Source organism: Coturnix japonica, chromosome 6, assembly GCF_001577835.2.
Source record: "Coturnix japonica isolate 7356 chromosome 6, Coturnix japonica 2.1, whole genome shotgun sequence".
Lineage (NCBI taxonomy): Eukaryota > Metazoa > Chordata > Aves > Galliformes > Phasianidae > Coturnix > Coturnix japonica.
In genome coordinates this window covers 7396830-7417798 of record NC_029521.1, presented here as the reverse complement: position 1 = coordinate 7417798, position 20969 = coordinate 7396830, and the positions used below count along the sequence as shown (strand labels likewise).

General features: G+C 39.3%; 1 protein-coding gene across 2 annotated transcripts in view; it reads right to left on the bottom strand.

The window, feature by feature from the left end:
- The window catches only part of REEP3 (receptor accessory protein 3), a 36703-nt gene that overhangs the window by 3789 nt on the left and 11945 nt on the right, over window positions 1-20969 (bottom strand). For both annotated transcript variants that reach the window (XM_015866223.2, XM_015866224.1), the window contains exons 2-7: window positions 17388-17460; window positions 13128-13204; window positions 12481-12601; window positions 11121-11234; window positions 4219-4366; window positions 754-899 (exon numbers count right to left, since the gene is read on the bottom strand). In XM_015866223.2, coding sequence (XP_015721709.1) covers window positions 754-899; window positions 4219-4366; window positions 11121-11234; window positions 12481-12601; window positions 13128-13204; window positions 17388-17460 — 679 coding nt within the window. The remainder of the gene's footprint in view (window positions 1-753; window positions 900-4218; window positions 4367-11120; window positions 11235-12480; window positions 12602-13127; window positions 13205-17387; window positions 17461-20969) is intronic.

Genomic DNA, 20969 nt, shown 5'->3' with positions numbered 1-20969 from the left:
CTGAGGGAGGGAAAAAAAAAAAAGTAGAACTTAAAAGAGGCAACATTACATCAGGCAGAAATATTTACCTCTCCACTGCTCCTAATATCTTTACTCCTAATATCTTTAAGTGTCTTTTAGGCACTCTGCAGATTCAGAAAGATCCTTTGCCTATGTCTGAACAACACAGACCTTCAACAAAACTGGGCAACAAGTCTCAGCTGTTTTCCCAGAATTACCCAAAAGATTCAATTATATTCCATAGGCATTTATTCTGAAGCATCTTTAGATTTGTAACACTTGCAAATATAAAGCACTCTGAATTTTGCATACAATCTTCCCTGCAGGTTTTACAAGTCACATCAGGCGATATGTTTATGGAAGATAAAAAAACTGAATTATCTTAAATCTATTAAACAGCAGATGCATAATCACAGTCAGTGAAGACACTCCAAAGCAGGTGACAACACCATTATTTACAAGACATCCAAACCAAGCTGTTTCTGGAATTTGGGATTGGCCAGCCTTAATATTTCAAGCATAGAGTCCATTTCATCTCCTCATTCCTTTACCTACATGTAGTTAATTTTACCAACATAATTTCATTAAGCATCCCAAAATACAAAATTCCAAGCCTAGGTATGACCCATTTGTTCATTCATAGTTATTGTTGATATCCCCTCTAAGAAAAAAGAAAAAAATAATTCGGTTCCTACATTATGAAAAACACCAAGCTATATTGTTAAAAGTATACTCAAGTAAAATTATCCTTGCCTCTTTACGTCCTTTAATAGTTTTCACAGATTTCATGCTTTGAGTTCTTCGAAGGCCTCTCTGAGCAAACATTTCATCCTCTGAATGTGTTCCTTCCACCTCTTCATCTGTTCTATCATCTCCAGGATTTTTTTCCAGTGGAAAACCTTCAAAATATGGTTATATAAAAACTTAAATGGAAAGTAACTGTAACTTCCACATATCTAAGAAAGCTGCGTGTTTCACGTTTAACATACATCCTTCATGCATTTAAAAGATGTCATTCTTCCATCTGTTTCAAAAACAAGACAGCTAGCATCCTCCCAGGAACAGCACATCCTGCTATTTGCAAATAATGAGCCATTTAGTTCCATAGGCATGTAATGCAGCAGTCCATTAAATGTCAAACCACCACTTTGCTTCCATATTCTTCTTTAAAATGATCTACAAAAACATTATTCCTCATTCAGAAGTACTTAAAGGCTTTTTGCAACACTGCTGATTGAATGCTCTTCTAGGGAAACAAACAGACATGGAAACAGATGAAAATCCCTACTTTGATTCCCAGTCTCTATTTTATTTCATATATATCCTATAGTTCTCCAGTCACTAATAATGTGTTCAGTAACACTGATGCCAAGACTGAGTACCCAGAAAAGAATAACCCCTTTGTATTCTCGCAATTTACAACATATTATGCTAAAAGATACCCACTTTAAAAGCTACTAAATGGGGTACCTACTATCCACCATTCGTATTATAAACTAAGGAATTACTCTGTACTTAAGCAAAATTAAGCATCAAAAAACATCAAGTGAACTCAGAAGAGATGAACCACTTTATACATTTTGTAATCAACATTGCATTTTACTTGGTTACTCCTTCCTTCACTGTTTGTTTTACTCTCTCACAGCAAAGAACAAGCCAGAAGGTTTCCAGCTGCTCAAGTTTACTTTTCTCCTCCCTCCTCACTGCCACTCCCATTAGAAGTTTATATTGTTTCTCCATTTGCAGAGAACTCCCTGCAAGCAAATGGATTTGCTGACATTTCTTAGCAGAAGACATGAAGTTTCATGTTTCTTTAAAAGAATTTTTAGCTACTGCAGTTTGGGATTAATGTAAAAGATTCAACTCAAAACAAATTCAAAGCAGTCATCAAAACGAGGAAATAATTCTGAATTTCATGTTAATTTCTCACTTCGGAAGCACTGTGTAACTATGCTTCTTGATGATGTTTTTAGTGACATGACTTTAATGTCAGAAGAGACATCAAGATGAAATGTAAGAAATGGCAAGTCTAAAATGAAGAGTAAGAGCATTACATTCCTCATTCTCAACTCTGCATAAACTTTATCAATATGAAATAGTTTTGCTTCTTTCCTCGGCCTTCTTGTTCCTCCTGCTTGCTCCCAAGAAACAAATCCTATGTTTTGGATTCCATTTCTCCAATTTACTGCCAAGAGTTTAGTTCACACTTTCTAGAAATTAGTATCTAAAACTAGTTCTAGATTAAGACACAGGAATAAAGAAAAAAGGTGTATCTATGCATCTTTAACACCTAAATTCATTTCAGACAGCAGAATGTCAAAGTATTAAGGCTTACTAAATAGTTAGCTACAAAGGGTTGTTTAAATCCTGAAAAACTAAGACCAAGGTTATTAACAAGCATTATCACTAGAGGGAGCAAACTGCTTAAAAACATGTCTGGAAAGATCCTTGGAGTCTAAAAGCCCAGACACTTCACCACTGACATGTCGTAAAGGTGCCAAGTGTCACCTGGACCCCGTCACACTCTCCTTTTAGAAGGCCGTTCTATAAGCTATGAGATGGAACACTTAGAGACATCTTTTAGACTCCAAACCAAGCTTTATTCATAACCAATACATGTTTCATCTTAATATTCATCATCTTCATATTTTCTTAAGCCAAAGTAGATCACTTTCTTTTGGCCGTTACATTTTTTCCTGAAATTAGAATTGATCTTACCTAACTGCACAGCTAAGCAAGGCATACCTGACTTTTCTGCAGTAATAGAGGCAGATCTGTCACTGCATCCAATGGAGTTTCATATCTTAAGCATGGAAAAATTGAATCATGTCTGTTACTTAACAGAGATGCTTGTAGTGACATGAATGCTTCCTTATCTCTATTTGTAACGCCTCTTCTGATGAATCAAAAATATATTTGCCTTCTTAACAACAACTGAACTGGCAGCTCAGCTATCGTACACTCAGGGCCCTTCTACATCTGGGTCTAATTGGTTTGTACAGGAACTCCCAGAGCAAATCACAAAAAAATAACATTCTGCTACATAGCATTTTTTCTTTGTTTGTATAAAACCCTCATGTTGAAAATGCATCAAAGTGAACTGGAAAGGTTTGCACCATATTTGGGCTCAGGAGCATAAACAGTTAAACTAGCTCTAAGAAAACATTTTCCACATGTGATACTGAATCTCACAATCTGATTATTTACACAGCATAACCTGTGGGCAAAATTGAATTTTCAGCATTTTCAAGCTGCTTCGGGGAAATAACTAATGGTCTGTTCCAGAGGAACAGCCCCTGCACAACAGCTGCAGTGACATCACCCCTAACAAAACTCCTGATGAATTCATGGGCTTTTTCCCTGGCCAGCACTTTACACCGACTATCACAGGATACCTTCTGGGTTCAATTAGCAATTCAGCTCAGGGCCATTCACTCCTCAGAAATGCTGTGAGCTACCATGTGATTCCTGGAATGCTTTGCAGCCCACAACCACCACCTCTTCAGAATGGAGAGGTGAAGAGACAGACTTAAGGGAAAAGAAAAAAAAAAAATAACAGACCAGAGCTGTTTCTTTTGTGAGAAACGTCCAGCGTTTTCCATTGTAGCCTCTCCAGTAAAAGAAAATAGCGGACAGTCTCTAGGAAGACTTTCATCAAGCAGCATAGACTCAGGAATACAGTGCATCAATAATAAAGGACCTCTGCAAAACTATTTCAGTCACTGCACACCATCTTCTGAATGCTGATATGCACCACCACGTGGACTATTTAATGCCTTTGTAATTCCTACCACCACACGACTTTACATTTTGACCAGAACTATCATTGCAGTCCTATTGAATTCAGTGCAATTTATTTTCTTTTCCTATTTACCAAGATTCCATAAATTTTCACATTTAATTTTTAGTACATCATCACAGAAACACTACTTAAGCTTTAATCTGGCATATAATTATTGTTGTTAACTAACAGAGAGAGGAGAAATGAGTATGGTGTGACTACACTGTTAGCAGCTCTGAGAAAATCTCTGCTGGGGGACACCACTCGTTAATGCTGCAATAAACCTTGCTCACAACAATTCTGTTCTAATGTTTAGGAAAACCTTCTGATTCCTTCCATTTCTGAATGGAGTAAATATACAGCTGTTCTTCCCCATTTTTGCCTGCGTTGCTTTTTACTTGTAAAACAAAGGTCCTTTATTTTAGATAGGAACTTACCTGCAGATTCATTTGCAGCAGCTCTGGTTTTCTTTTTTGCTTCTGGCAGTGTCTGATAGGGTCTCTGGCCTACTGGTTCATCTCCTTGTATAGCAGTCAAATCATGCATACTGAAACTTCTCAGTTTCTCAGTTATTGCACCCTGACTCTGAAAAACAAGAACAGCATATTTGAAAACAAATCAGTTTTTATTAGTCTTGCTGTTAAAGCTGGCTTAAGATGGTTAAGCCCATGCTTCCTTGTATCACAAAATTCACTGAGCATAAACATGCAGTAGATCTACATTTGCTTTAAGCATTACTTTTACTCGGTTTAAATGTATGTTAATCTTAAAGGAAAAGGTTGCAGATAAGCTACTGGCTTCATTACAAGTGTCTCATTTTACTCTATTTCAGGGAATAAAGTCTTTTTGAGTGTGGGCAAGTACCTAAAAGAACAAAATCCATCAGAATTGCTCAACTGACTTCAAACAGGACATTTCTCCAGCAATGTTAGGTATCTCAATGGTGGATTTAAGGCTTCCATTTTTAGAAGTGTGGTTGAGGGTAGTTTACCACATCTGAGTGTTAGTATTTCTTCTCTAATTGATTTTGCCTACATCTTTCCTTTTACATAGGAGATTCAGAAAGATCCTCCCTGGTAAGAATATCAAGCAGCAATTTTATCTTACATCAAATGATCCCAAAGCACTGAAGATGACTTTCTAAGCAGCTAAAAGGACAAGCACATTACTTGACCATGTTAGAATAACATTTAATTCTCAGGCATACAAGGCAAGGAAAAACAAGTAGCACAGTTTCAGAGGATGGTTGACCAGCTTACACGAGTCCCATCCCGAAGAAGAGATTAAGATTGTTTAGTCCTGCAGATCAAGCCACAGAAATACTCAGTTGAGCAGTAGCAAGTATCTGGGTACAATTTCACAGTCTTCTCAGCAACAACATAAAGCAAAAGGCAGTTCCTGTACCAATAGCCCCAGCCATTTGTTCCCATTCTCATGCCAACAACTGTTTGAAGGCCAGCACACTAGACTGTTTCATGTTAAAAATAACCACTTAAAGTGAAGAGACAGAGAAGCAATACTCCTTAAGCTGGCATGGCCTCCAAAGCAAGGGATAGCATGCAGTTGAAACCTAGTACTCATTTTGTAACAGCTCATCACCAGGGCAAAGTGCAAAACAAACCATCCTACACAGGCAAGAATAACTGATTTAATTCTTACAACACCACTCATGCACCACAACTAAACAATACAAAGGTATCGCACGAGGGAAATAGAACCTTTGCTTTTCTAGCTTGTCCTACTGACAGTTCTCAAGCAGACGACTACAGCTTGCTTTCAAGTTAAAACTTACTACTGATGCTGTAGAGTCTGTGTATGAGCTATGTTATGTGTTCTGAAGTTATTTTCATTTCCTAAAATAGCAGGTCTGTCACTTCAACAGGAATCCTGCCCTTCTACTACTCCAGTTCTTTCACCAAGAAGTATTTACACAGTGAACTGGATCACAAACCTGCTATGCATGGTCAGCTACAAGGACACAAGAAATGAAGAGACAGGACTGCTTCTTCTGACAGCAACAACAGCTTACAGAACCAGCTGCAACACACATGCAGCTCATCAGAGCGCCCACTGCCCAAAGCATATGTCCAGCCTCAGTAAATTGATATGAAATGGACCCAGACAGTTCCCAGCAGAATCTGCACAACTCCTTTCAAATGTGGACAGAATCTACTGTGACAGCAACAAATTCCTGATTTGGCCCTAAACAAAAATACAGGAAGAGACACACCTGCTTAAAAGCTGCAATGTGAGTCCACTCATCATGCGACGCAGTACAAGACAATAACCATTTGGAAAGTACGTAGGATTACACAATTAAGATTATAGTAATTAACATGCTAAGAATTCAAATCACAAGCCCTTATTTCTCATGGAAGGTAGACAGGAATAGATCCCAGCTGGGAAAATCCAACCTTATTTTTCAGTGCAGATTTGGACACAAGTGTTTTGATTTTTAGGGGGGGGGGGGGGAGAAAAAATTAAACAATATACCCTAAAATAACTTCCTGCCCTAAACCAAACAGAAGACTTAATAAGCCCAGAGCTGCTAGTGAAACACAGCCTCTCTGAATCAGGATGCAACGGATTCATACATTAGGTCCTTCATTGCAACAGCACTTAGCAAGATGCACAGTTTCACTCCAGAGATGTACAGCAAATATTAAGAACTGTAGAAAGACAATTAGGACAGCACATGTGCCTGAGTCACAGCAGGAACAGGGCTGCTGCTGTGCTGCACAGTCATGGTCACACACCAAACCATCCCATACTTCCTACTGTCCTACCAGTCTCCTGCTGCCTGGAAGCAATCCCCATCCACCCTAGACAATACAGTCCAGCCAGCTGAAGATCACCACCTACTCCATAGCAGTGCACAGTGAAAAGGGTGTGTGCATTGTTGTTCTGTGGCTGTTTTTGTTTTATGGGGGCGATTGTGTGTTTTTTTAGTTTGTTTGGGTTTGGGGTGATTTAGTCTTTCCCTCCCGCACCCGCCCTTGTTCTTTTGTACTGTGTTATTTATTAAAGTGCTCATAAGGCACTTAAGTTTCAGGAAGATTCTTCAACCTCAAAAGAAACAGATAATTGCTTTCTTGCAGAAAGTAGATGGTTTAAGAGGACCTGTATTATTTCCAGCTAAGAAGCAATATCTGCCTGAAAAATATTAAATATCTTCTTGTATGAGAAATGTGAGAGCAGCACTGACATTTGAATTTTTAACACATTAGAAGCTCTGAAAGCAAGGCCTTTGTCCACAGAACAGATAACAGGGCAGTCCATCTGCAGGCAAGGCTGGAGGGAGATCTCCTACACGCATACTCACAGCACAGGCAGCAGCAAGCACTTCTGCCCGGCCATGCCCTCAGTGTTACTTCTACCAAGAAGACGAGAGAGGAGCTGCCACCCCTACCTCTAGGTCAGGCTCCTTGTTGGAGTCACTGCCCCATTATTTCACAGAATTGTAGGGGTTGGAATGAACCCCTAGAGATCATCGAGTCCAACCCCAGAATTTCAAGGGTTCCTGCTGGGAAGGAGGAAACACTGTAGGCTGCATCCAGCCCAACTATTGCCAACTAGACCACATCACAATGGGAGACTGACACACATGCAGCATAGGCAGAAGCACACAGAAAACCTTCAATTTTTATGTAAGTGAATGTTAAACGGAGGTTAATCGCAAAGTTTGTGCAGCCTTAAAAAGCAGGACTTTGGAGAACATGTCTGCTTATTTATTTAACAATATTTCCTAAAACGTATTAAACCATTTTCAGAGACTACATTCATTAGCAGGAACCAATCTCAAGCATTAACTTGTAACTAAATCTAATTTTTGCTAAAGATTTCCCACTTCAGGGGCTGCTTTTTGAGACTACTCAGACTGTAGCGAGCTATTAATGTACAGCTTCATCAGCTGACTCTCATATATGAAATTCCCTTCTCCATTTTGCCACTGAGCATCTATCTCAGTGGAGTTTATACACTTAACCCAGAAAAGCTGCTGTAAACAGACACCACGCTGTATTATCTGCCTCAGGACTTTTGTTCTTGTTTAAATTGGACTTGCACGCCATCAGTGGTAACCATCTCTGAACAAAGTTGCTTGGCTTCATTGGACGAGTTCTCAGCAGACTCTGCATTTAGAGCTGCTTGGAGCTTTAGACTGCAAAGCCGTGGTGTGCAGCACCCACATTCCCAGCTGTTCTCTCCTAGATCTGACCCAGGCTGATGGAGAACAACTTCTGTTCCCTCTCAACCTGCATAGGGGACTGCTGTCCTGTGAATGACCTCTGCATTGTGCCAGGGAGTAGCAGCAGGGAGGAGGGATGAAAGCAGTCAGTGCTGGTGAGCTGAGCTGCTAATAGTGATACTGGCTGCGTGCCACGACTGACTGCAGGATACCTTCCTGCATCATGCCCTAGGCAGGAAGAAGAGGAAGCTTAAGCAAGGCCAAGAGCAAACAGAAAAGAGGTAGCAGGTTCAGGATGACTACAAGGCGTGCTGAAATACAGCCCACAAAATAAAAGTTATCACTTTTCTAAAACAAATGAACAATATTTGTTCAACTTATTAATATATTTCACAGCTTAGTATCCATCCTGCTGGTGGTGGCAGAGAAGCCTAGAAGTCTAGAGTGTTCTTCATCTTTAAGTATCTCAAAATCAGGATTTTTCAAATGTGTATTCTTAAATTAATAGGACAGTATCAATACACTTTTCTAAGATACGCCATTTAGGAGATTTTGAAACACTGCATTGCAACTGGTGTAGATCAACAAATACAGTTAGGGCAGGTAAACTAAATAAACACACTTCCTTATCAACTGCTTAAGAGAAGCAGCAGCTTTACAATCAGATTGTGTTGTCTGGACATGAACTTCATGTAGACAGTGGCTAACAAGTACCAGCTAAAAATATCAGTATAGGAATCTAAACTGTAAGCCACAACTCCTGCCAACTGCAGTTTAACTTTACAGTTCAGCAGGCTTAAATCTAGGTCACAGTTCAGCAGACTGACCTGTCTGCTTCAGCTTCTCTTTTACAGCTAATCGGGCTCTTAATATTAAATCCATTCATCTTTGACAGCCCTTGGAGAAACTGCTCTTTCCCACTTTTGCTCTTGAAAACATTCTGAAGAGGTACTAAACAATTTTACTCAAGTCCAGAGAAAGCAGAGATCCCAGCATCATTTACCTGAACACTTTACTAAGCAGCTTCCTTCAGACCTCCCCTGGCCTTTAAACTCCTACCTTCTCTGCTTCTAATTGGAGAACCAACATTGAGATCCAACATGTCAGAATAAGCACGCCTGCTCCATTAAAAAAAAAGGGGGGGGATGAAAGTCCATCTCCAACAAAACTGATCCCACTAATACTCTGCAGAATTCCATTCCTGAAATCCTATAGCATGCTCCACCAGCTCATGCTGAAGGGATAATCTTTCCACCTGCTGGAGGCAGCAGTCAGCTCTTCAAAAATAGGGAACAAAATCAAGAACACATGCATTGTCTCCATTTGTCTGCATGGAGCAATCACGCTCAGCTTTCTGGAATGACAAACTGCACAGAGGTTTAGCATGCCAAAATAAAGATTTTCAGAGGGTCTCTTCTTTCATGCTGCTTAAATCATATCTATTTTAGGTCTTGGGTATTGTAGTTGTTTTACCCAAACATCTCATCTGCACTGAAATAATTCTGTACAAGTACTGTGAGCATGTTGAATAAGTTTTAACAAATGGAGCAGGCATCCTGCCAGTTACAGCTGAATAGCAACAAAATCCAAACACGGATGACATTTAGACAGAAGTTACTCATATTTCAGAAGAAACTGGGAGCAGATACTTGTGTCATTTATCTCATAGTATCTCTGTAGCACCATAAGGATCAACAAGGAAATATTCAGTCTTAGGCAGACAGGCATACATACATGGGGGAAAACACACAGAGCATAAGCATCACTATAAGTGCACGTTATGTTAAGTTTGGTTGCTGTTTGGCAAATAATTTGCATTTTTAGCATTTTAAATAGCATAGTTCTTAGAACTTTGTCCCAGTAGAGTATTTCCAAGTTAGATTTTTTGTTGTTTTTTGGTTGGTTGGGTTTGTTTTAAATAACCTACTTTCATTCTGGAAACATTCATTCTAGAAGTGTACTCCATTTCACTGTACATCGTGCCTCGAGGCACTACTAAGAATTTCAGTCCCCAGAAAAGAATCAGTGGTCAAACTGAATCACACTTTAAGCACATGAGGTTCATTGTGTCTATACTGTAGAACAGTGTTATTTTTAAGCTGCCACCCACATACATATTTAAAAAGAGAAAGGAAACAAACAAGGTACGCATGGTTGTTTTTCCAGTCCTTTTTGAGATACGGTTCAAAAATGCAGTTCTCAAAAATGTCTCAGATTTAAAAAAGAAGTTCACATACGAGCATGGAAATTAAATGCTAGCTGTACCTCCTTAACTGTGACTGTCCAGGACCACTATAGTACTTTGTTATCTACTAACAGTTTTCAGTCCCATTGTGATGAACACAGCAGTTCCAGCAGTCCCAGAGGAAATTAATCCTGATAGCCCCAAAACTATAATTTAACGAGAATGTACACATCTTTCTTACAACACTTCTTTGTGTTTTACTTTAAATGGATACACATAGCAACGAAGTCAGCTTGTTTGTCAGTTCTACTCCCTTTTGGTGGCCCTTCTTGTTGCTCAGCTTACTTAAAAGCTTGCATTTTATTTTGCTAGACCCAGAATCCTTTAAAATTCACCCAAGGGCCATGAGTTTTGTAGGAACTTGGATCCAGAACAACCACAGATTGCTTACTTCACAATTTAACAAAAATTTAATAAAGTAAAACAATGGTAAGCAGCAATATGCAAGCTTATGCTTAGTGCATTAATTCAATAATTCAATCAACTAGTTGCAAACAAGTTAATTGTGTCAAGAAATTTATCTGTGGTAGTAATCTTTCATGCCTTACTTCAAATATGCAATTACCTCAAGTTGATTGGAGAAAAACAGCAGAAAGAAGCCAGAAATCCTTTAAATAGTTTGTTTATCAACAAGAAAGCACAACAGAGACAGAAAAGAAACAATGGTCATGTTTACCAAAAGCCTGTATAGAAAAATGCATGGTATCTTCTGAATTACAGTAATTGGATCCCCATCATTCGAAAAAATAACTTAAATAAACATAGTATGAGGCCTGGCATTGTATTCCAGGCTCTCTAAACATTTGCAGAGTCAAAACTTCTTATGTAGGAATGGCTAAGCCTGAATATCACATCATGCCATTCAACAAGTATATCAAGAACAAAAGCAATCAGTGTAAGCAGGTTACCTTCACAGCTGCTGTCACTGCAGCGGTTGCTGCCAAATTCAACCCCTGTCTTCCAAAATTCACCATGGTCTCATAGCCTCTTTCTTTGGCTTGTATGATGTACTCATCAATCTCCTAAAGCAAAGCATATTTCAGTATTAAAAGGGCGTGCATATGAGAATCACATTACCCCACAGTGTTACTTTTATTAAAAAAAAAAAGATGACAAAAGAAATCTTGAAGGAAATACTTAATGGAACAATTACTCTTAGCTTCGTATACTAATCTTCCATTCACTTAATACTCTCTCATTTAAAAACGGATCAAGGCTGGTCAAACAAGAAGATAAAACAGAAGACTTTTATCCCACTCAGAAACCTCGCAGCTACAAAAGCCTCTTGTATAAAACAAGCTTAAATTGCCAGACAAATGTTATACAAGGTAAAGAACACGCTCAAGATGAAATTAATTCCTTAGAAAAGTAGAACCAGAGCACAAAGAACTTCAGAGACCAGGGCTCTGACACAGGTAAGTATCAAGGACAGTGAAGCCAGGACACTTATTTCCAGCTGTGGTAAATGGCTACAGTTGGAGGTAAAGCCTTCAAGGTTATCCACAGTAAATAGCAGACTAGGCAAAAAATCCCTTTAGCTTATGAAGTTAAAGTGTTTGTAGTTCAACCTTCCTAAGGCCGAGATGACATCATTCAAATCATGTTAGCGACCTGTTTTGCCTAGTAAAAGGCCAAACCCTGTACTGACCTATTGCACTTAATGCTTACGCTCCACACAATGAGATCTAGCAGCAGTAGTCTTCACAAATTTACTAATTGCTCTTTCCACAAATCCAAATACAGAACTAAAAAATAAATTAAGCAGATCTGGGGCCTTTTACTTTGGACAAAGCTAAGCATCCTTTCAACTTTGTTCCCTAAAAATTCAGTAGAAAATCTATTTTCGTATCCTTTTCACTTTGCAAACCAGAAAAGTCACCAACATCATTCATCCTGAGAAGTTCTATTAGTAGGATACGCTAGAAAAAATGACAATACAAAGAGCTGTTGCTAAAACTGTACTTTTGCTTCTGTATGTACTCTTCCAGCAGAACAATTTGACTGCATCACTTCCAGTCAACTGGGCTCCCCAAGGTACACTAGGTAGACCAGAGAACACTATGCTAATTCATGTCAATACAAAGTCACAGACAGTAAATTAAATGAAAGCAAGCATATGGACAGTCGTGCACTTTTCTAGTCCAAGTTCATGCTGCTTGATGAGCCAGTAACACACTGATCTGCTTTTATGACTTGTTTAGCAATGGTTAGTATTTCAGCATATGGTATTTCCATATTAGGCATTAAAAATGAGAAGTTATTTCTTACCCTTTCTTTAGAAGAAAGAAGAGGGTGGAGAAGTTTCCTGTACATTAAACTCGCCCCTCTAGTATATGGAGAAAGGAGCCAAATAACGAAAGCAATCTTCAGCTCATAATACAGTGGAAACCTAAAGACAAATTGAAAGTAGCATGAAATTAACAACAGAAATAATGAAACAAGCACTAATTAAATCAAGATCTCTCCGAACAACAACTATATGTTAACATTTAATGTTCTATACATGCAATAAGTCATGCTACACAAAAATTAAACAAGTTATAGACCTATAGATTTATTTTCTGAAATGAACATATCATCTTATGCAAAAAAAAAAAAAAGGAAACAAGTAACACAGTTGCTTTGCATTACACAATCCTAAACAAAGAGATCAGCCTACACTTTTGAGCATTTAATTCTGCTATTCAGCTTCCACAGCAAAGGGAAAAGTTCTGTAGTCTCCACCTTGAGCAGCACTGTACAGCAAGCTTGGAAACACATTATCCTTCACACACACTGAAATCTACCAGGGTAAAGAGAACTATACTCTACTCTCTACAAGCACAGCCTCTCTTATAAAGGTACATCACTACTAATCAAAGTAGATGAGAAACAAATATCGTTGCATCCATTGTTCATAGAAAGCATGCTCTTACCAAGAGATTGTTAGATCAGTTATTGTTTCAGTAACTGTATAGAGAGCAAATACAATCCAATACATCATCCAGCGAACCTGAAAATTAAAACACCATCATCAGTAAGAACTTATTTTTCTTTCCTTTACATAGAATACACAATACATCTAACAACCCATCAGTTCAAATCTGTCAAAACAACAGCATCTCAGTCTGGTTTCAATTGAAATTATAGAAAGTCCCTGAAGGTTTTCTGTCTGTAAGAACTGGTAGCAGCAGCCATGAGCTAGGTGAAATGCCTGGGTCACTGGGGTCACAACCTCACTTAGACTGCCTTCATGGACTTGATTCTGCCTCTAATAAGCTTTAATGATGAGGAAAAAGAAAAAACAACACTGTAAGGAGTCAGCAGGTTATTGTAAGTATGAAGCGCAACTCCCAGCACATCACTAAGGAATACTCCACTCATCTTTGTGTTTCTAGCAGTCAAAATTTCCAGCATTAATAAGTCAACAGCCCTTACTTTCACTTCACAACATACATTATTCAACTTTATTTTGCATTTAGGTTCTCCATATGTACTTGGCATTACAGTACTGACGTTGGAGCAAGGCAGCACAAAAGCATTTTCACGGAATTTGAATGCTATTCACATGTCAAGAACCACAACATTCTTGCTAACAAAAGAGCTGACATCTGTGCACCTTAATGCTTCAGAGTCTATTTGTATTTGTGAATGTGGAGGTTTTGTTGGCTTGGCTTGAAGGAAGGGGGGGGTTGTTTTGGGTTTTGGTTTTCTGTTGTTGCTTTAAAATTTCCACCATACATTGCTCCTTTGGAATCAGACGATGCTTTTACAAGAAACCCTCAAACCTGCATTTTAGTAGTTAATTACATCTCTAATTTCCTTGAACATCTGTTCAGACTTTCTTTCCTAGACAGATTACATCTTTCAGAACAAACACTACCGGAGTAGATCCGTGCATGTCTTCTCTAAATCATCAGTGGCCAAGCATAACATATTTCCAAAATAGGTCAGTGTTAATCAGAAACAACTGAATAAGCAGTGCTTAACTGAACACCCACGGGTTTTAAACTCTAATGCCATCTATGCTTTAAAAAAAATAATAAATAATAATTAGCAACTGCTGCAACCAGATGCAGTAAATTCAAGTCTAAAATTCATGTTAGTCTCTTTCAAAAGCAGTTGTATCCAGTTTCCCACAGAGCATGTGGCTCAGATTTGATCTATACATGTTTTTGAAGTGGACTTCAGTAAGTACTCAAAACCCCATGCGACACTGCTGCCTTTTCCATAGCTGTGCATTAAGCTTTGAAGCTACTTCCTTTGTCATGAGACCTATTTATCTTAAATACTTTCCTGCATTTCAATTTGAAAAGAAGCTCAGTCATGTGATGACACTTCATTGCAGTCTGTCAGAGGATTTAGATATTTCAGGCTTGACTAAGCTAAGACAAACGTACACAACAGCTGAAGTCATCTCTGACAGGCCATGTGACATTTAGACTGGTGACCCTTCCATGAACCGGAGTCAACACCTGCATAAAGTGAACAGCCACCCTTTCTCTAACTTCACATGTTTAAAATGCCACGCAATACTGTTTTTTCCCCCACGTATTTTTCCCAGGCTATTCACTATTTAATCAACACCTATTTATCCAGTTGGGAACACTAGAAGGTGAGTTTGTCTCTGGATGCTGTGAAGAGAAGCAGACGCTCTGCAAAAGGGCGCGTGATGTCTGCCAGGAGTCCTGCTGCTGCCAGGGCAAAGATTCTCAAGAACACTGGTCAAATTGTATCCTTACTGAACTAAAGCATCCCTGACAGTGAAGCCACGCAAGCAGTGGTTTCCATACCAGAAACATAAGGAAAAACAAAAAGTGATATTCAATATTTTGATGCCACCCTACAGACCATTACCAACTCAACGCTCCAAGATAAAAGCTTCAGAGACTTTGATTAGGTTTTGCTTTTAATGTTAAAAGGGTAACTGCAGATTTATTTTGTCAGGCTTTTATTTCTGCTGAGTGTTAAGCTCATCTTTGCTGGCTTCAGCTGAAGCACACGTAGTCTTTCAAGTCAGGATTTTGAAGCCAATTTGAGAAGTCTGGTTTTTCAGACTTCTAAACTATGTTTCTGATTATTATTGTGGGCACTTTGGTGCAATACACTGAAAAAACTCCTCAAAGATCTTCAGTTATTCCATTAAGCCAGGGTAATTAAAAGAACAAATAATTCTCCTCAAAGGAAAAGATCTTAATTTCTAGAACTTAAAGTCCACACATGCCTTACATTATGAAGAACAGAAGCAAAAACCTCTCACTTCTTCACAAGTTATCTGTGTACATTTTGCAGCACCGTGACCTACACAGTATGTCACAATACCATGAAAGAAAACAGCAGAACAAAACCAAAAGCCTGGCAAAAGCAGCAGCTACGTCCAAAATGTCACTGGTATAAAGCCCCTGAAATCCTGTAAACAGAAACAGATGGTCCTGAGCCACACACAGCCCTGGTAAGGGAGCTGGACTTGGGCCATAGCATGACTGGCAGCAGAGCTGTGCCATTTGGAACACTGCAGTAACCTACACTGAAGAAAATGACCCAGATGGGAAGATGAAACATGGATCATTCCCAAGATGTTTCTGGACATTTATCCCAACTGGCAACATTGTGGTAGCTCACTGAGGTTCATTGTCATTCCCTGGCTGTGAAAAAGTCTTAGAGCTGCGCTGAAAAATTAAAGAAGGCTTAGAAACAATGCAATGTTTCTTATTCATCTCAGCCCAGAGAACATTGAGGATGCAACTGCACATGCAGAGACTGGTCAAAGACCACAGCTGATTGAAAAATGGTGCTTTCAAATTGAATGCAATTTGAAACAATTGGAAAACTACAGTTCAAAGCTCTATTAAAGGTCTTGTGTGACATGCATCTCCAAAAAGGAAAGTCACTGCTAACTGGACAGTCAAGTCAGAATCTTAGCTTCATAGTTTTTTTTTATCATCATCTCTTAGAAAACATACTGTTAATCACTTCTTAAGATGATTTCTTGCATAAGAACTAGCAACTGCCATCCTCTGCTAATGTTATAGAAGCTTTTTGAGAGAGCAAGGAAGAAAACTGGATTTATATTCTTTGCATTATACACTTCCCTGACAGAGTAAAATAAGCATGATTCAGAGCAAGTTCTCTTACTTTTAACATTTTTTCCTCCTAGAAGCTTACCTCTGGCAGGCATTAGCTCTATATGCACAAATAAGGAGTAGCTTCTGCGTACAATCTGATTAAAAGTATGAACATGAGGTTCACTTTGAAGCCTTGATGACACAACCAAGCTAAATGCAAGACATACAAAAGGAGGAACAACAGCTTCTGCATTTTGATGCTGCAGCAAAGTACAGAGCAGCACCATTAAACACCCAGACAGCAGTATTAACTCACAGATACGACTGCCAAATTAAAATTCCAATGGCACTGACTATTGTAAGTCCGGGAGCCAAGTCGAAGTGCAATAGGTTAGTTGCCAAAATGAAGTTTGGCTGTCTCTTAAAATAGGCAAGTAACTCAGTGACCAAAGCTTCTCACAACAGCATGTCATTTTTGCAAAAGTCATCACTGTTCACTTTGAAACATAAACGGATTCTTAACCACTTAAATGTCTTTCACCATGGAATCATAGAATGGTTTGGGTTATGTTGGTTTGCTTCGCTCTTCCCCAGCATCTTAATCAGATCTTCTCCCTCCCTGGTTACATTTGTCCTCATCTTTGAAGAGCAGTGGTTACCCAGTGCTACCCCGTGCTACCCCTTTTCTCATGTTGATCTCCTGTTGATCTCCATACAACAACAGTTAAACCACTGCTACTACTGACATGGTCACCAAGAAGAAAATATGTTGCAGCTTACCCACAGGCACTGGCAGAATTTGGAAACTTCCTCCCCTGCCCCCTGCCCAGAATTGCATTATTTCATGTACTTAACCGAAATGCAGCTAACATAAGATTTATGTTTTAAAACCCTCCTGTTCTTCAGACAGCACAGTATGTTGGATACATTCCAATAAGAAGAGTTTGAGAATTGATCATTCAAAAGAAAAAACGCAGCACTCCCACTACATTCACACAGGTTTTGTATCTACTGCCAAGACGATCAAACCAAACTTCCATACAATTTATTTCACTACATAATGAAAATGTCTCTGTTTTATCTCAGCAGAGGCATCTAATTAATTAAGCAATTAAAAGCAACGTGACTTACATATTCCTTCACATTTTTTGTCTTCACAGCTTTGTATGAATAATAGGCAGGATACAGCATCCCAAACACCAGCCTATCAGGAAATAAGAAGAGTTTTCAGAATTAGTTTTATAATATACAGCAAAGCAGTAACAATACACCATTAGAGTAACCCAACTATTTTACTAACGAAAACACCATTCTCTGGTTTGAAACAAAAATCAGTGTTACAGGTTGCTCGGAGGGAGTCCTGCAATATGTAAGAATAAAGCAATATCAACAGAAAAGTGCGTGCCTGAAGACAGCAGTTTTGTGAGACCTGCCCTAGGAGATAAGCCAGAGTTAGTGCTTCTGCCTGTTATCAGATGACCAGGAGTTTCTCCAAAAGCACTTCTAACAAAATGAGTTCTGCTGTTTGAGTTTCTTTTGCTAGAACTTCTCAAAACCAACACGTGGACATCCAAGCAAGTGGGAATTAATTCAGTTTCACTTAGACAACCAGTTTCTACTAAAATTCCTCAAAGTGCAAAGGGCAGAGTGAGAGGGTGCCACCCAATCCACAGTGAGAGCAGGATCAGAAGACCTGCTGTAACAGAAGTCTTTTATTACACGGCAGCTTTACTAAAAATACTGCCCACAAACTGGATGAAATGCTCTTTATGATTCATTGAACAGCAGTAGTTGCCATCTCCTTGAAAGAGGAAAGAGCTCCATGCTTTCCTTCTCCCACTTATCACCCTGTGCAAAGCCGGGCATCTGCCCACCCTTAGTGCCAATGGCCTAAAGCAGCAGCTACAGAAAAGTCTGTCCACACCACTACAACACTGCCTACCAGTTGCTTCAGATGGTTACAAGTGGGAGAAATTCACCTTCCTGGGGATACCCAGTGATCTCCTAAGCAAGCTCAGAACTTTCTACTGCCACACAAAGAAAGATGCATCACGTGGTATTTTAAAGGGCCCATCTGAGTGATGTACGTTTTACACTCAAATGGTCAACATTTACCAAAGTAAATAATCAACTAAAATGTAAATGCTTTGCAGATTTAAGTAACTGGCACTACTGGAAGTACAAAACAAAAAGTAGCAAAGTTTGTTTGTTTTTAAATGGAAAAGGTCCCAGAGCCTTCACCTTCTGCAGCACCATAACATCAAAGACTGACACAGCTTTCCCAGTAAACAAGGCACCCGTGTACAGTTGAGAGTTTGACACATTTGATACAGGGTCAGAACACCCTAAACGTTCTTATTCCTCTTGACTAAGAGAAGATCATGACAACACCGGTCCAAAAAATCTTCACTCCAACAACACAAGACATGGAAGCAGAAGGAATACTAGACCAGATGAACTCCTGCAGAGGAAAGCTCTTCCTCTCTTCTTTGTCCCTGTGGAATACCCAAATCCAGCAACCCATCAGCTCTAATGGTGCTCACCTTTCCTGTTCCTTCAGGCAAAAACTAGAACCATTAAGCACCAGAGATAAAGGAAAGCCTCATTAATCTAATAATGTAACAGAGACTTTATAAGCATGGAAATTTCTTTGAATAGTAAGGACACAAAAGAGGTTCATGAACATCATAACCACTGCTAACTAACTGTCAGGTGGCTTCATAATTACATGCCAGTGGTTACCAGTCATCCAAACACCTCACAATTGTCCAAAACAGTCCAAAGTTATTTATACAGCTGTTTGCAGACTGCACATGCCAGTTTCTTCCTGTGAAGCACACAAAAGAGAAACAAACAGACTCCATCTTTTACTGAATAGAACTCTAGTGTGCAGTTTTCCACTCAATCTACTGTCAGGTAACACTGCTATTATTTTAAAAGCTAAGTTTTAATTTCAAATTCCAACAGCAATTTATTCCATTTGTAACATCCTTGAAAGTTTGCTAGATCATCTGATGTAATGGGATCTCTTTTGGAGAGCACTGCTTTGAGAACAACTGCTCCTGAAGTAGCAGCAAGGAGATCACAAAGCTCAGCTACAGAACACCTCAAGTGAGAAACAGAACGGCTCCCAACACAACACAGACGTGACAAAGGCTTTTCCCCAGTTGGCAGATCTGTATTGCAGCAAATTCAGTTTTGCCCTCAATGTATAAATCACAGATTAGTGCAGAGTTAACAGTAAGGCTGCTCACTGCAGTTGACTGAAGGCAGCAACCTGCAGCACGGCAGCAGGGAGCCTGGGTGCAATCCACACTACTGACAAAGCTACAACAGCAGAGCATTGTCTGTTCACACCAATACCCCCAGCATCTCCAGGTTGTTAGCAGTACCTACTGTCACACATTACAAGCACATTCTTCTGCTGCTATTTTTACAGTAAGCACACAATGCATTTGAAGGATGTACCCACTAGCCCAAAGCTTTTCAAACATAAAAGCTTGAGTGTTATTTTTAAAGCCTACTTTATACTTCACAGCGTACATTAGCACGCTGCACTAATGTAGCAGACAAGAATAAAGCCAGCTTCCACAGATGGAAACAGATTTCAGCCGAGCGTGATATCATTTGCTTTATTTCTCCAGTAGATCTAGAGGTATAATCCTGCTTACCAGCGTGATTTCTCTGCCAGCCATACACCAAGCTATTGCTGTTTCCCAGCTGCACTCAACAGCTCGTGCAGCACTCCTTCGGTACAGCCACCTCCTCCATGGACATTGTGCTCACTCCAAGAGAAGTGTTTCTTATGAAACCACAGAACAGTGCATTTGTGTATCGATATAGCTATTAAAACACACATTATCTGTGTTATCACATAATCAACAGTCCTACACTTCAAATAACATTATCACACACAACTATTTCTGAATTGAAGTAATTTCTTCAGTAATTTCTGAAGTGAAGCAGCAGAGCTCACATCCAACCAATTAATGAGATGTTGGCCACAGAACACATTCAGACAGGTAAACAACACTCATGTTTTCAAGTTTATACATAATATAAATAACTATTTTAGACATATTCTCTATTTAAAGACTTTCATAGTGTCGTATAAGTTTCTCAGAAGTACAGCTTGTGTCAACACTCCCAAAATATGAAGCCATTAAACCAACAGCATATTTACAACCTCAGTCTGCTGGCATTGCCAAAGGGTTGCCAGAAGCGCTGGAGGGTGTCTGGAATTTTATTCTTTTGTTTCTCTGAAATGCAGAGACAAGGGCCACAAGTATTCCCTGATAGTACAAGCTGTTCAGGACACTCAGTCAATCTAAGATACTTTGGGGACAATGTCATTTACTATGCTTGCCCTAACAAGTTCGATAACAGATGAGGGTGATTTCCCCACCCACTGACAGGCTGACAGTCTTGGCACAGACTGACAGGGAACCAAACATTCGTTAATGTGTCCATTTACATTACTAATATGCACCAACATCCTGAGGAATCACTGACAGCATTTGACAGGTTGGAGAACAAAGAAACAAATCTACCCTGTCTGCACAAAATCATGGGAGTGAATAGGAATACCTGACACCCTCCCTTACTTTGCTGACCCCATCCAGTTTCCCTTCCCAACAGGGGTCTTTCACTATGATTTATGACAGGAGCATCTTCCATTCCCTTCACGGACATGCTTAGCAAGAGCAGGTAATA